The 16,574-nt window shown below is 45.4% G+C and overlaps 1 protein-coding gene across 1 annotated transcript; it reads right to left on the reverse strand.

Annotated features, from left to right (window-relative positions):
- Positions 1 to 2,259: 2,259 nt before the first annotated feature.
- LOC130213211 (soluble guanylate cyclase 88E-like) lies at positions 2,260 to 10,733 on the reverse strand. Its single transcript, XM_056444687.1, has 16 exons — positions 10,582 to 10,733; positions 10,234 to 10,366; positions 9,610 to 9,784; positions 9,063 to 9,154; positions 7,910 to 8,167; positions 7,688 to 7,814; positions 6,670 to 6,789; positions 6,098 to 6,218; positions 5,818 to 5,947; positions 5,450 to 5,596; positions 5,197 to 5,343; positions 4,917 to 5,073; positions 4,128 to 4,201; positions 3,676 to 3,765; positions 3,461 to 3,579; positions 2,260 to 2,611 (listed from the first exon to the last, which is right to left on the reverse strand). The coding sequence occupies exons 1-16, from the start codon at positions 10,731 to 10,733 to the stop codon at positions 2,260 to 2,262; spliced, it is 2,394 nt and encodes a 797-aa protein (XP_056300662.1).
- Between the last annotated feature and the right edge of the window lie 5,841 nt (positions 10,734 to 16,574).

A 16,574-nucleotide genomic window follows, 5' to 3' on the forward strand; every position in this document is an offset into this window, starting at 1 on the left:
TGAAGTCGCGGCGCGCTGCGCAACTGCAGAATGTAGGTCTGTCGTCGTGGCAACGGACAGGAAGTAGTGCTTAAGCGGTTTCCTGATGGCTTCCTCTTTATCGTGTAATGACATCTCGCAAGGATACATCGGCAGGGAGCACTCTGCGCCGTGTGTGTGTGTGTGTGTGTGTGTGTGACCTGACATGAGCTCTTACCTGTCTCACCTGACTGTACACAGCTTGCACATTTGCCTCTTTTTGGTTATGAGATAATACGATGAACCTCAATTATGTCACTTACCGTTCATTAAAAGATCTCGCAGACCTTCCAGCCTGCACACACACACACACACACACACACACACACACACACACACACACACACACACACACACACTCAGCCTGTTATCACCAGATGACTAAGACAGGAATAACTGGCCTGAGGTCGGGACGTTACGCCTGGAGAAGCAGAGGACTCCACATGGCGGCGTCACTCGATGGACAGCGAGCTCTCATCGAGATGAACGGCTGCCGGTTCAGGGGAGGAGCGGCGATGTCATCGGGGGGCTTCACCCCCCCCCAATGGGATGATCAGATACTTATTTGAGCCCTTTTTCCTTTTTGTAGAAAATGCTGCAGAACCGATGCTTCCTTCAACGGTTGGAAACCAAGTGCGTGTATAGAAACGTGTGTATTGCGGTCACGCCTTCAAACCAGCGACCCCCCCCCCTCCCATTTTAACCCCTGCAGGTGAGCACGAGGGTCTCGGCACGCGCCACAAGCAAAAGAAAACACCTTTTAGTGGCTTTACACGTAGTTTTTATATAAATAAACACTAGAGATGCACCGATCAGGTTTTTTGTGCCGATCACCGATCACTGAAATCAGTATCTTCCGATCACCGATAATACCGATCACGGTGTCGATTGAAGCATTCTATTTATTGTGTAGCATTATTGCCTAGGACTATGAGGAAATACATATATAAAGAAACGCAAACATTAAATAAATTACAGATTACTTTAAACATTTAGGACTTTTACTTTGAAAAATTTCCTAATTGATACATTAAAATAGTTTGATTGCTATTGTAGGGGATTTCAGATATGTATGGAACACATCTGCATTATTCATTTCCTGGAACTCTTGGGGAAATCTATTTACAGGACTTTGTTTAACATACAAAAGTCTGACTTATTTTTATAAACTCTTCCTTGGTCCAGTAAAAATGTTTTAATGTTAGCATAATTTAAGCTAAATCTCAGAAACGATCTATAAAGATACAAAATCAGTTCATTGTTTACTTTTATATGCTAGTGTATGATTTGTCGACATCTTATTTTGAAAAACGGATGTTGTTTCACGTGGTTCTTTCCGCTAACTTAGCAAAACCGGATGTTGTCACTTAAATCCTTCCGCTAACGTCATCAAAACCCTCGCGCGCTCCTGATGGAATGTGTTTGAACATCAGTCTCTAGGGGCAGACATGTGAGAGTCGGCTGAGTCGACCCAGAGATTCAACTCGGGGGACGGGGACGCCGCTCGGTGGTGAGGATCCCCTCTGACCTCTCACTCTGCGGCCCTCGCCGGGCGCATCGTCTCCGTTGCGATGCGCCGCGATTGAAACGTCTCTGATAGTTTTTATCGCAGATGTTACGTCATCCGATCGGCCGTTTTGAGAACGCCGATCAAAACCGATAATGGGAATATCGGCCGATATGGATCGGCGCCGATCAGATCGGTGCATCCCTAATAAACACCATCGTACAGTGCAATGCAGTGAGTTACAAACAGAACGTAGAACCACAACTCGTCGAGACACCTGCTGTGAAGGGCCAACCAAACACCCACTGTACGCCTAGTTTAAACAAAATAAAATACAACCTCTGACGACGTCACAAACAAATGGCTCACTTTTTTCACATTTTTTCAAAAGCATCCTGCATTTTAACATGATTCCATAAAGGCTTGTAGGATGATACAGCGAATAAGCATAAAGGAACAATAAACCCGTCGCCGTGGCCGCGGACACCTGCAGCGCAGTCGTAAAAAAAAAAGGCCTCTGGCACTTCCTGTTTCTCTAACGGTCGACATGCGTGTGGCGAAACCTGTTGTGAAACCTTGAAATTATTCATGTAAAAAAAAAGAAAAGAAAAACTTTTTCTAGCCTTAAATGTTGCACAAACTTTACCTCAATGAAAAAGGGGCATTTAAAGTGTTTTTAATGGGTTTACACGCGTCGGTCATCAGTTTAACTCTTTACTCCCCGCATGGCGCCCTCACAGAATGCAGCAGGAGACGCTGCGCATGGGCAGGTGGGCGGGCAGCTTGGCGTACTGCTGCCGGAAGCTGGTCCTCTTGTTGGCGAGCCACTGGGCGACCGCCGGGTCGGCGGGCGACGAGGACTCCGGCTCCGCGTCCCCCTCGGCCACCTCCAGCTTGGCCCCCTTGTTGTTCTTACGCTTTCTGGCCGCCTCCTTCTCCGGGGGCTTGTCGGAAACGGCGGGCGGCTCGACGGAGATCTCTGGCGGCGGCGGCGGGGCGTCCATCGCTGGGGCTCGGCTTGCCCTCGGCTCGCTGCTGCCGATGTTGAGGTTGGAGCCCATGCACTTGGCGTTGGTGCTGATGGAGCTGGTGCGGTGACACGTCAGTGGGGTTTCATTAACACACGCATTGCCTTATGGGTAAGTGGCATCATGCTGTGGGATGTCACACATTTACTGCAGGGAGGATAGTTTCTTCAAATAGTCAACAACTCTGTCCTTGGAGTGACATCAACTCAATCAATACATTGAGATCGTTTTCCCAGAGCAGTACCGAGTCTCAAAGGCTTGACATATACACATTTCAAATGTGACATATAGTCCTCTGAGAGAAGCTCTAATGAAGCCGTCTGAAGGTTTTGAGAAAGGCCGTCACTTCATTTCTTAGATGCTGAAGTCTTAAACTTCTACATTTGAGTGAATATTCTGCAGCCTCATCAAATAGTTTACAGGGTATTCATCCTTTTTGTTTCCGTGTAACATTTAAAGCTTGACCTGTTTTCTTTACGGGGGGGGTTCTCTGAAGGTGTTGAAGTAGTTTATGAATATGAGAATTTAGTTTATAATGAATAAACTGTGGAGGTTGGTTTACGACGTTCTCCTCGGTATCTTTTTGTTTGCATGCCTTTTTAGGGGTGGGGGGGGGCGCTTTTTGCCCGTTTATTTTCCCGTGTTTGCTTCAGTAACCACGGTAATAGTTGCCCCGCCCCATCCGACTAAAAAAAACCTGGTTGTTCTTTTTCTTTTCTTTTTTTCTGGTTGGCACGACTCCTCCAAACAATCAAAAGCACCTACAGCGCAGCCTCGCGGCCTGTTTGCTGTCTGGTTGTGCAGGCAGGCAATGAGCACAGCTGTGTCTGCACAACAGGGGGGGGGGCTTCCTAAGTCCTAAGTTCCAAGTCCACACTGTGCACGGACGGGGGAACAGTCCACTCACCTGTTGGAGCTCTTGTCGTCTGATACTTTCTGTTCGCTGCTGTAGCGAATCTCCGCCGGGGTCTTGAAGGACAGGTCCCGCTTCCCCTTCAGCCAGTAGGTCTTCATGTAGCCTTTACCCTGCAGGATGTCACACATGAGAGCCTCTCATCGCAAATTCATCGGTGTGGAAAGAGAAAAAAATGTCTTCCGAAGCTGCTACGTGGGGGGACTCACCTTCACGAAGATCTTGCCCCTCTCGTCGATGTTGTAGGGCTCGTGCTCCAGGTGGTCCTTGGTGGTCTGACTGATGTGTATCTGCATGCCCTGCTCAGACACACACACACACACACACACACACACACCTGCTGTGAACACAAACTGCCTCCCTCCTTTAAAAACACATGTTCCTCATAGAACAGATTTCCATGCTAAACATGACATCATATAACTGGAAGTAATGGAAAGCAAATGAGGTGATCTGCCCGTTGCATTAACTAAGAAGCAGCGTCGTTAAACAGAAAAGGGTTTTCAATAATAATCTACTTTAGGATTTGTGAATATCAATGCGGTCCTTCATATTACTGCCTCGAGTCATTCGGCACGTTTTTTCGACAGAGCGACAGGCTCGTAAAATATGTGAGTTTCATCACCACTCCGTTGCTCTCCATCCTCGAGGCCGTGTTCACGGTGTCGCCAAACATACAGTAGCGAGGCATCTTCAGACCCACCACGCCGGCTACCACCATACCTGAGTGGATACCTGAGAGAGAGAGGGGGGGGGGGACTATTATGTTTAGTTGCAGTAAAGCAATTCAACTTAATAGTTAGGATTAGTAATCAAAACCACCAACAGTTGGGTTTAGTCAACTAAACCACCAGTTAGGGTTAGTCAATACAACTACCAACAGCTAGGTTTAGTCAACTAAACCATCAACAGTTAGGTTTACTCAACAAAACCCAGTTGGGTTTAGACAACAAAACCACAAACTATTAGGTTTCATCAACTAAACCATCAACAGTTGGGTTTAGTCAACTAAACCATCAACAGTTGGGTTTAGTCAACTAAACCTCCAACAGTTGGGTTTAGTCAACTAAACCACCAACAGTTAGGTTTACTCAACAAAACCCAGTTGGATTTAGACAACAACACCACAAACTATTAGGTTTCATCAACTAAACCATCAACAGTTGGGTTTAGTCAACTAAACCATCAACAGTTGGGTTTAGTCAACTAAACCACCAACAGTTGGGTTTAGTCAACTAAACCACCAACAGTTGATGTCCGTGTGGAGGCTTGGCGTGAGAACAGCGACCCCTTGTGGCAGTAAGTAAACGGTGTCTGGAACTATTTTACCTTTTTGAATAAATTAGTTGCATCGTGCAGCAAGATCTCAAGCGTATATATCGGGGGGCTGTTACTTTATAGATGGTGGCTGAGGGGATTTAAAAGAACCAGTCAAACAACCACGGCTCACCGACTCTGATCTGGATGTTGTCCCCGGTGGAGGGGTCTTTGAGGTGGTCGATGGAGCTCAGCATGTCCAGGGCCATGTCGCAGATGTGGTGCGCGTGGAAGGTGGTCTTGTTGGGCACGCCGGCCACCACCATGTAGGCGTCGCGGATCGTCTCCACCTGGACAGAAGGGGGACAAGTGGCGATTTCTACACTTGTGATGGGACGTGAATTCAACTTTACCTCTGGGATAAACACTCAAAAGGACTATCCCCCGTATGCCCGAGATTGTTGCAGACGGACCTTGTAGACGTTGTGCTTCTCGCTGAGCGTGTCGAAGACGATGTAGATCTCGTTGAGCATGTCCACCACCTGCATGGGTGTGATGTGCATGCAGATCTCGTTGAACTTGACCACGTCGCTGAACAGGATGGTCACATCCGGGAAGACCTTTGGGACACATTCAAGTTATGATCCGCTCACCGGGTCCCGGGCCACTCTAGAGGCATCCATCGGGTTGTATCTTAGTGTGGATGTGAGTTTTTTTGCTACGTACCTGGCACGTCTCCAGGGCGGTGACGCCCTTCCGGAGGCGGTCGGCCACGGCCTTCGGGATCATGGCGTAGAGCAAAGCGTCTCCCCTCTTCTTCTCCTCGTCCAGCTTCTTGATGATTTCTATCAGCTGAGTATATTTCTGTTGCTCCTGGAGGATCAGACATTGGACAAAAGGGTCTACGGTTACAGTCTCACCTCTCTTAAAGCAGAAGACAGACTTCTCTAATCCTCTTAATCCACAAACTCTGCTGGACCGAGTCGGATATAGAGTGACATTCGCTTTGTATAATTTCGGTGCACTTTAGGAGGCGATTCTGTACATTTGAGCTCCCCAGTTGAAGCTCCACCCCCTGTAGAATAAAGGTTCACCTGGTCGAGGGCCAGCTGCAGCTCAGCCGACTGCTGAGTCCCGGCCAGAATCAGCTCTCTGCTGGAGTCGTGCAGGTTCAGGTCGTTGACGTACACGCCCATCTTGATCATGTCATCCACGGTCTCTATGCTTTAGGAGTGAGGGGAAAGAGACCAAGGGGAATGAGATGACCTTAAACCTAAACTAAAGTATCTCATGAACTTTAAGAAAGGAACCAAGTGGACTCGTGAAGGTGCCTTGTTCCGAGTCTAAACCCTGAAGCGGAGGCCGTGGTCTTACATGGGCGTCCCGAGGAAGATGAGGGAGTCCCACTGGGGGACGTACTTCATCTGGCCCTTCAGGTGCAGGGGCTTCTTCGGGGGCTCTCGTATGTCCTCAAAGATGGTCTTGCTGCACTTTCCTAAAGGAGAACCACGAGGGACGGGTCAAAGGGAGGAGGAGGAGGAAGAGGAAGAAGAAGGAAAAGAAGAGGAGGAGGAGGAAGGAGAAGATGAAGAGGAAGTGAAGAGGAAGGAGGAGTAGAACAAGCGGAAGGAGAGGAAGGTGAGGAAGAGGTAGAAGGAGAAGAAGTAGGAAAGGAATAAGAGGAAGGCGAGGAGGAGGAAGAATGAGAGGAAAGAAGAGTGAGAGGAAGAAAGGAAGGAACAAGAAGAGGAAGGAGGAGTAGAACAAGCGGAGGAAGAGTAAGGTGAGGAAGAGGTAGAAGTAGATCAAGAAGGAGAGGAAGAAGAGGAAGGTGCAAGAGGAAGAATGAGAGAAAGAAGAAGTAGAGGAAGAATGAGGGGAGGAAGAAGGAGAGGGAGGAGAAGAGACGAAGGAGAGGAAGAGGAAGAGGCAGCAGCCGCTCTGACCCGTGATGGTCTGGAAGGCCAGCAGCTCGATGTCCTCTCCTCCGGTGTTGGCCGAGCTGTTGTACTGGGTGAGAGCGCTGCTGGTGTACTCCTGGTCCGTCGCCTTCATCTCCTTCTCCTCTTTGATCTCTGAGAGAGGAGAGAGAGGGGGGAGAGAGAGGGGAGAGAAGAGAGAGAGAGGGGAGAGAGAGGAGAGAGAAGAGAGAGAGGGGAGAGAGGGGAGAGGAGAGAAGAGAGAGAAGAGAGAGAGAGAGAGAGAGAGAGAGAAGAGAGAGAAGAGAGAGAAGAGAGAGAGAGAGAGAGAGAGAGAGAGAGAGAGAGAGAGAGAGAGAGAGAGAGAGAGGAGAGAGAGAGAGAGAGAGAGAGGAGAGAGAGAGGAGAGAGAGAGAGAGAGAGAAGAGAGAGAAGGAGAGAGGAGAGAGAGAGAGAGAGAGGAGAGAGAGAGAGAGAGAGTGACAGAGAGAGAGGAGAGAGAGAGAGAGAGAGAGAGAGAGAGAGAGAGAGAGAGAGAGAGAGGAGAGGGAGAGAAAGAGAGAGAGAGAGGGAGAGAGCGAGGAGAGGGAGAGAGAGGAGAGAGAGAGGAGAGAGAGAGAGGAGAGAGGGAGAGAGAGAGAGGAGAGAGGAGAGAGAGAGAGAGGAGAGAGGAGAGAAGAGAGAGAAGAGAGAGAGGGGAGAGAGAGAAGAGAGAGAAGAGAGAGAAGGGAGAGAGGGGAGAGGAGAGAAGAGAGAGAGGGGAGAGGAGAGAAGAGAGAGAAGAGAGAGAGGGGAGAGAGAGAGAGAGAGAAGGAGAGGAGAGAAGAGAGAGAGGGGAGAGAGGAGATAATAAATGAATGAACACCAGTCGTTTCTCTCCACCTGAATACGTTCCACAGATGTAATATGTCTTGTTCCCGTGACCTTGAAGACGAGGCGTCGGCTCGCCGGGCGTCGGCTGACCCCGTCTCTTCGTCCCCGTCTCTTCGTCCCGAGACCTTTTTGTCTGGAATGACCCATAATGCATCTGAAACGATGGAGGTACCTCTTTCTTCTTCCCCCTTGGCCTTCTCGTTCTCCTCCTGCGACGCCGCCGTGATGTTGACCTTCTGCTTGCTCTCCACCACGGCCTTGGACAGCAGCTCGAACACGTTGTTCATGTGGGTGTAGATCTGACGGAGCGAGAGAAGGATCCACCGCTCGTTAGTCTTTGCGGACGAAAGAAGAAAAAAGACAAGCCGTAGGCTCCTCCCCCTCCCAAACTCACATTTTCCCAGTTGAACTCCAGCATGGGCCTGATGAGGGTGAACTCCTCGTTCACCTTCTTGCCCTGGAGGTCGGAGAACACCTCCTTGAGGCCGTCCCCGATGCGGTACATGATCATGTCGCGGTGGAAGATGACGCTGAACGGGAACATGTCGAAGAAGATGCCGCGCTTCATCGGCAGCTTCTCGTAGGCCGGCGCCGTCTTCTGCAAGGGCATGCGGTGCTTGAAGGCGGCGTTGTCGAAGTTCATCTTGTAAACCTGGGCGAGCGGCGCGGAGTTATTAAAGAAACGTGAGGGCGGCGGAATGTATTCTCGATTACACCGGATGACCCCAAATATTACTTTATACGCTATTTATTAATTTTTGCACCATTTGAGTTGAAAAAAGTTTTTTTGCTGTATAATATTTTAAATATTCATGACAAAAACAACCACAATATACCAACATTTATTTACATTAATAAACATGCAATTTTATTAAAAGTTCAGTGGCCTTTAAATAAAATGTCCGGGCTGCTTTTTCACAACTTTAGAGGAAATATAGTAGTTCGATAAAAACATTTTTTTGGGGATAGTATAGAAGTTGTTCTGATTTTATAAGTTGCTAATATAAATGTTTTTAATAAGACAACATTTGAGTCTGTGGAAAGAGTTTCATCATCCAAACCAACATCTTACTTAATATGTAGATAGTTAATGTTGCATTTCTCACCTTCTAATAAACCATTAAATCGACTAATCCATGAAGATTGTTCTATAAATCTATATATCTTTAATTAAATGTCAATAATGTTGGTTACAAATATCGTATTTTGCATCTATGAAGCGTTAGATGGTTACTAACATTAATACACATAACTTATTTTCATCTTGACAACGGTGCCTTTTTAATAGAGAAATGAATCCCCGTGACTCGGGAGTGAGTCCCTGTGTGATAATACGGTTTCAGCTGCAGAGAAAACCTCTTAAACAACAGTTTACCCACTAAACACTCATCATCCAATAAACATTTGCAGTCTGAGTGCAAAACAACAACTCTCGCCTGCCGGTGATGGAAATCATATTTTTATTGCCCCTAAGTGCCGATAAAAAAAAAAAAAAAACGAGGCGGGGTCGACCTCGACCTTTGACCCCTGAAGCCCCGAGTACATACCACATACGTCATTTTCTCCGTCTCCTCTTTGGACAGAATCTCCATGTCGATCTCCGTGTTGTAGAACTGCCGTCCCACCTGAGAGAGCTGGCCTGCAGGAGACGGTTAAAGAACAATTTAAACCGTCTTTAAAAAATAAAACGAAGCCCATTAACGTCTCGTACATCTTAGTACGCTGACATTTAATTTTCATCGGCGCAGAAATCATACTCCAAGAATGATGCATCGTCCGCTCATAATTCTGCTTTTCGATCAAAGTTTAATCATCTCGTCGTGGCAGGTCGGCTGAAAGTGCAGATTAGTTTCACAATTTATTTTGTTGTCCGTGTTGTACACTTTTCTCTGGAAGAAAATGGACTTTAACACTCAAACGTGGAAAAACATAATATAACAAATAACATAAATCCAAATGTGTAAATGAGGTGAAATGTGCGAAATAAATACCGCCGTTAATATAATGTATGTGTGTGTGTTGGACAACACTTCCCACGCTTCAGCAAAACTCAGGCCGCACGGGTGCCTTTCCCAGCATGCAACGGGGCGTTACCTTTGACGAACTGGGCGAAGCCCTTGCGGGTGCTGCGGTAGTGCAGCGTGAGGCTCGTCTCGCACTCCTCCTCCACGCAGAAGCTCGGCGGCTGCACTTTGGGGAAGGAGAAGCGGAAGTACTCGTGCAGATTGTCCAGCTCGTTGATGAAGTCGCGCAAGTTTCGCCCCAAAACCTTCAAAAAAAACAGGGAGGATGCTGTAATATCTGGTTTAGAAATTGGGGAGTAATGTTTAATTCTGAAGTCAGAATACTCGGAAGTTACGATCTATTTTAAGGTTTTCTCTCTCTGCTTTCGTGTATTTGCTATTCGCGTTTTAATTTAAAATTAATGATTGAGACCTTTTTTGATAAGAATTGCGAAGTGATGCTGTTTTAATATTTCGTTGTCTCCGCCCGTCTTCTTTCCCTCATCACTCCACGTAGAACACAATTTATTTTCGTGTGTGTTTTTTTTCTCACGTCGAAAAACGAGACCGCAATCTGGACCCTGTTGCGTAACAAACAATAAAACCATAACCTAGTGACCCGACGACAAGATTCGAGGTTCACGGGGCGGCAGGTGAGCGAGGGTTTGCGATGAGTCACCGATGACGCAATCACGCGTGGGGGTCACCGTGTCACCTTCAGGATCTGCTCGTATCCGTAGTTTGCGATCTTCTTCACCATGTAGACCCCGAAGGCGTACATCAGCTCGTCGTGGGTCTTTCCCAGCACCTCCCCCGCCGCCTTCGCCAGCCGCAGGATCAGGTTGTCGCTTTTAAAGTAGAGAGAGCGGGAGGAGAAGTTGAAGTGTTTAAAAAAAAAAGGATATTTGTTTTTTGCTTGCAGCTCTTTTTTCTTTGTTTTCTTTGTTTGTACACTCACTAGCCAGACGACAAAGCCTCAGAGTGTCCAGCCCAAACAACTTCTCGGGCCCCCGACCAGTGGAGGGCCCTTATCTCTAATATCCACAACACACAAACAACCTACTTGTACATCTGATGCCGGACGAACTTGAGGTGGGGGATCTCGGCCCGGTTCTCGATCAGCCTCCACACGTCCTCGCCGTAGGATTCGTTGATGTAATCGTTCACCGCTTCCAGGTACAGGCCGTACATCTTGAGGGGGGTAGAGACCTCCATGTCGAATGCCCTTATTTAATTAACGGCTCGGCTGGGGAGAGACAAAAGGGAAGAGAAGAACACGTATCCAGAAAATGCAGCTCGGACTCATCTTTTAAAGGAAATCTCGGACATTTTAGCGGAATACTTTTGCTTAATCTTTCGTTGCCAAATGTTAACGCACACGGCTCTTATCCACTCTGCATGCATGGAAATGTGGCTCTGTTTTCTCTACGCTCGCTATATCACGGAGTCAAAATACAAGCCCCTGAGAACCAGAAGAAAACCCGGGATGCTCCCATCCGGTAAACTTCAGTAAAAACACGTGAAATGACAAGCAGAAAAAAGAGGATGCAAAGGCGTAAAGTCCCCCCTTACATGCAGTGCCTCCTGTGCTGTGAAATCCTGGTCCTCGACTGAGCAGGACGAGACCTTCAGCGTTTCTCCCTGCAGGCGGTTTTCACCTGCAGCTGACGTGGGGGACACTTGCCTGTCAGGTCAATGGGGGGCCGAGGGGCCAGAAGTAGCAACGCCGAGGCCTGTTGGTGGCAGGTAGCATATCAACAAAATAAAAATACAGACTTTAAACAGAGAGGCTCTAATTCGTAAAGCATTTAGTGGAAATTAAGTTATTGTGTATACGGGATTTCCTTAACCCTTGTGTTGCCTTCGGGTCAATTTGACCCGATTAAATATTACACCCTCCTGTCGCCTTCAATATGACCCGATTCAATGTTTAACCCTCCTGTTACCTTTATATTTACTAACATATTTTACCCTTGAGGTCAATATGACCCCAGCTATTAAAATCTCCAGAAAATTATTAGAATTAATATTGTTTTCCAAGTTTAAGTGTGAGGTACTTTATGTTTGTTTGTTGACTCCCGAAAGAACACCGACATTAAACATTGAATCGGGTCAAAATGACCCGAAGGCAACACAAGGGTTAAAAAAGAAGAAAAAAAAGGGATTTGGTTTCTGTTATGTAAAAGAGGTGAGGCTCATTATGAAAATTAGCCCGCACTCTCTTGCAACAACTCATTAGGGCTAGCGGAGGTTTTTCTCGGGCTAATTAGCTGACATTTGCATAATTGCGCTCAGGTGCACATCATCGTGTTGGGAGGTTGGCGTCTGAATGGATTTTGCATTTGTGAAGTGGAGCTCAATCGATCACTGAAGACAGAAATGTGACAAACGTTTGTGTTTATGTTTTGGTGTTTTCTGACTCGAGTCGCGATGTTTGTTTTTACCTGCGGGAACTTCTTCTTTTATTTGGAGAAATAATTTTTATTTCTATTTTTAAACAGTCATATGTGATCAAACAAGAGCTGCAGCTTTATTTGTCAGTGGCTAGTTCACTGTGTCTAAGTGAGGGAATATTATTTATATATATAGGTATATACAGTATCATATTTTAATGTACAATATGTTACATATATAATATGTTTGTATATATATATATATATATATACATAATACATAATACATATAAAATATATTGTAATATAGATATATGATATTTTAATGTATAATATGTTAAATATAATATATATAATAAAATATACATAAAAAATATTGTGATGAAGTTCTTTATTTTCTGTAATGCAAAAAAAAAAAACAAAATGTCATTTCTTTCATATTCAAAATCAACTGACCAAATGAAGCCTTTTATTCTGATTTATTGCACAATACTGCTTAATGGCTTACAAACTAAGAAAACTCATCTATCTATCTCTAAATATCATGAAATACTAGTAAGAGTAATTAACAAATCAAAACAAATTCATTGTGTCTAATTAACTCAGAACCTGACAAAGTTTCTGAAATACTCAGCTGACATTTTTGTTATTGTTTTTTTTCTTTTTTACTGAAATATAGGAAATTTTAAAAAAATTTATTTAATAATTTTCTTAAGCTGTATTAAAAGAATCAAGCATATTAAATTTTAAAATTGATTTACAAAAAACCAGCAATATTTCAGTTGATTTGTTTTCTGCATGATTACAGAATATATATATATATATAAAGAAAGAAAGGGAGCTCCTGTTTCAAGGTTAACGCTCCACCACTTTTGTCACCACAAGGGGGCACTGTTACAACACCATGGATTCTGTTACTGGTTTATCTAATGTCTCCGCTGGAAGGGGGGATGAGCTTTGAAATTAAAAAGAAGTGTGTCACTGGCCTTATGGTGAGAGACCAGACAAGGAGGATCAGACATTCTATTATTTTATGACATTATATATATATATATCTATATTTAAGTATGAGAGGCAGTACTGCATCGTCAATAATGTCCGCTTCAAGGCTGTTGTTAGGCAAACCCTTGAACAGGATATTATAAACGATACAGTACTGCCTCGAGTCATGCCTCCTCTGGTTCTGGTCTTCAGGTCTACTGGTTTCTCTTCGCACCAAGTGAAGCAGTTCATTGCCCACTTCATTTGGCTGACATTGTTCTTTTCATTGCGCAACATTTCATTGGTCACAACTTTCTTTCTTATCCCGTAATATAAATATAAATACATAATCTAATTATGAAAACACTGTCAGCCAGGATGAATCTTCCCCGCTGCGATACGCTCCTCCTCACACCTCTCCTCCACAGCGAGCCCTCTGGGCGATAATGAGCCGGCCTTCTTCTTCCCGCTTCATTTCCTCTCCGGCGTTCTGCCGCTTCGCCAGGTGGTGGGGAGGCCCGGCAGCTTTGCCTCTGAGCAAGTGTGTGGGGGGGGGGGGGGATGGAGATAACAATGTGCTGATGCTGCCAATACGGCGACTCCACACGGACGCTTTCATTAAAGAACACTTGACTCGTCCTTTTTGTTTTGTTTTGTTGCTTTGCTCCTCTGATATATCAGCTCACCGCCTTCCTTCCCCACTAAAGAGAGTCTTCGTCAAAAGGCGGCCATTGGAGTCATTCTTCAGACGCTCGCGAGGGGGAACAGCGTCAGTGGTGTTACGTATTCTTCTTTCCCTCTTATTATCTGTTCAAGGAGTTACTGCAGGCAGCCATGTGGTAGTCGGGCCTATTCACGGTTCAGCAAACAGTGAGGCGCTGATACATCGTTTATACAGATATATAAATATATATATATATTTATCGCCAAATCCCCCGGCGGTCCTGCGACTGCACAAAAAGCTGCAAAGCGGCGAATCCTTTAAAAAAAAAATCCAGGATGTGGCACTAAAATGGAAATCTCTGCTCCCTCTGTGGAGGAGCTGCAACGGTTGTGACCCCGTGGTTGAATACTTAATGTAGGTCTATCTCTACCCCTCCCCCCCACCCCCAAAACCAATGGCAAAAATAATAAGACCCCCCCAAGACACCTCCCCCTTATTGGCTTCACTGTAAACACATGGGGCCGTGACGCTACGCTAGCTAAATGCTAACAACGTTGGGGCATTTTGTTGTGGCCTCATGCAAAAACCAATCTCTCTCTCTCTCTCTCTCTCTCTCTCTCTCTCTCTCTCTCTCTCTCTCTCTCTCTCTCTCTCTCTCTCTCTCTCTCTCTCTCTCTCTCTCTCTCTCTCTCTCTCTCCTCTCTCTCTCTCCCTCTCTCTCTCTCTCTCTCTCTCTCTCTCCCTCTCTCTCTCCTGTATTTGGCCCTCAGTGAGTTCCCCCCCCCCTTCCGACTTCCTCCCTCTCTCTTTCGCTTGTCAGCATCTCCATCATCCCCCCCCCCCCTCCCTCTGCTCCCTCTTCACTCCACCTGCTGTTTTTCTACCTTTCACTCGCTCCACGCCGACCTGCTCCCCATCTCCTTAATTTGTTTCTTCTCCGTCTTCCATCATCATTTAATGCAGCGGTTTTGCCAACATAAGTATTGCTGTGGTTCGTCTCGTGGCAGCTGTGTGTCCTGCCTCTCTGTCTCTCCCCCGGCATTAGCTTAATTAGATTTTTTTTTTTTTTAAAGGAAAAGTATACGTGGTGTAAGTGTGTTGTTACTCCTTCGGCATTGATTCCCACCTGACGGCTCCCGTCTCTCTGCAGATCCTTTCAACTGCAGCAGATGCAAATACAGTTCTCTTGGAGGTGTAAAAATAGTGTCAAATCCTAACAAAGGCAACTCTGGAACGAGAGATGGGTCGAGGGTGTGCACAACGTTCATGAAAGAAAGGAAATTCAGGGTTCCACAGTGTGCATATAAATATTCCATTAACTCTCCAGCCGGGCTCCATAACGGCATGGCGGCGCGGTTATGCATTCAGTGCCTGGAATCTGAAATGAAATTATTGCGGGAGGTGGAGGTGGTGGGGGGAGGGAGAGAGAGAGGGGGGATGGGGTATTGCTGGTGGTGGTGGTGGTGGTGGTGGTGTTGGAATAGCCGTTTCCCTTCTTCCAATTTTCTCCCTTTTCCCTCTTTCGCCCCTTCGCCTTATCGCGGGTGACACTAATCCAATTTCAGCTCTGCTTGTGACAGCTCTAACGTGGTTTTGTGTACCGATTCCAACACCCCCCCCCCCCACACACACAAACACACACACACACACACCACCCAGTGTGCACTCACACAAACACAAGTGATGCACGCAAACTCCAGATGGTCACATACAGTATATCCAGACGTACGCAGAGTGTACAGTCCACACATATGACATGTCTGGGAAAACACACACACACACACACACACACACACACACACACACACACACACACACACACACACACACACACACACACACACACACACACACGTACGCAAACATTATGCTGAACACTTTCTGTCTCATAACCTTGTAAACTGAAACAACATTGCTCGGGAAGCTCTCGAGGGGAATAGTTCAGTAAGTGTGGTTGTCATTTGCGTTGTGTATTTCTAATGACATGAAGGAGCAGCATTATTGTACAGCTGTAATGTAGCGTGGAATATTAGTTATCATACAGAGTTCATATCCCCAACCACGAAGTAGTGTTGCTGCCTAATTTAAAACATAGTAGTTTAGTTGCCTAAACCTAACTAAGTAGTTTAGTTGCCTAAACCTAATTTAGTAGATTAGTTGCCTAAACCTAATTTAGTAGATTAGTTGCCTAAACCTAATTTAGTAGTGTTGATGCCTGAACCTAACCAAGTAGTTTAGTTGCCTAAACCTAATTTAGTAGTTTAGTTGCCTAAACCTAATTTAGTAGTTTAGTTGCCTAATCCTAATTTAGTAGATTAGTTGCCTAAACATAATTTAGTAGTTTAGTTGCCTAAATTTAACAAAGTAGAGTTGTTGCCTAAACCTAACTAAGTAGTTTAGTTGTCTAAACCTAATTTAGTAGATTAGTTGCCTAAACCTAATTAAGGAGTGTTGTTGCCTAAACCTAATTAAGGAGTGTTGTTGCCTAAACCTCAGTAGTTTAGTTGCCTAATCCTAATTTAGTAGTTTAGTTGCCTAAACCTAATTTAGTCGTTTAGTTGCCTAAACCTAAGTAGTTTAGTTGCCTAATCCTAATTTAGTAGATTAGTTGCCTAAACATAATTTAGTAGTTTAGTTGCCAAAACTTAACTAAGTAGTGTTGTTGCCTAAACCTAACTAAGTAGTTTAGTTGCCTAAATCTAATTGAGTAGATTAGTTGCCTAAACCTAATTAAGTAGTGTTGTTGCCGAAACCTAAGTAGTTTAGTTGCCTAAACCTAATTTAGTAGATTAGTTGCCTAAACCTAATTAAGTAGTGTTGTTGCCGAAACCTAAGTAGTTTAGTTGCCTAAACCTAATTTAGTAGATTAGTTGCCTAAACCTAATTTAGTAGTGTTGATGCCTGAACCTAACCAAGTAGTTTAGTTGCCTAAACCTAACTGGTTTAGTTGCCTAATCCTAACTTAGTAGTTTAGTTGCCGAAAGCTAACTAGGTAGAGGTGTTGCTTAAACCTAACTC

Source organism: Pseudoliparis swirei, chromosome 22 (assembly GCF_029220125.1).
Source record: "Pseudoliparis swirei isolate HS2019 ecotype Mariana Trench chromosome 22, NWPU_hadal_v1, whole genome shotgun sequence".
Classification (NCBI taxonomy): Eukaryota; Metazoa; Chordata; class Actinopteri; order Perciformes; family Liparidae; genus Pseudoliparis; species Pseudoliparis swirei.

What these genes read in the sequence shown, in the direction of transcription:
- LOC130213211 (XM_056444687.1), bottom strand. Translation starts at nt 10,733, where the DNA reads ATGGAGGTCTCTACCCCCCTCAAGATGTACGGCCTGTACCTGGAAGCG. An exon ending in GATACGAGCAGATCCTGAAG is followed by an intron (nt 9,785 to 10,233) that starts GTGACACGGTGA and finishes TTTTTTTTGAAG; the next exon opens with GTTTTGGGGCGAAACTTGCG. An exon ending in CAACATCCAGATCAGAGTCG is followed by an intron (nt 4,202 to 4,916) that starts GTGAGCCGTGGT and finishes TCTCTCTCTCAG; the next exon opens with GTATCCACTCAGGTATGGTG.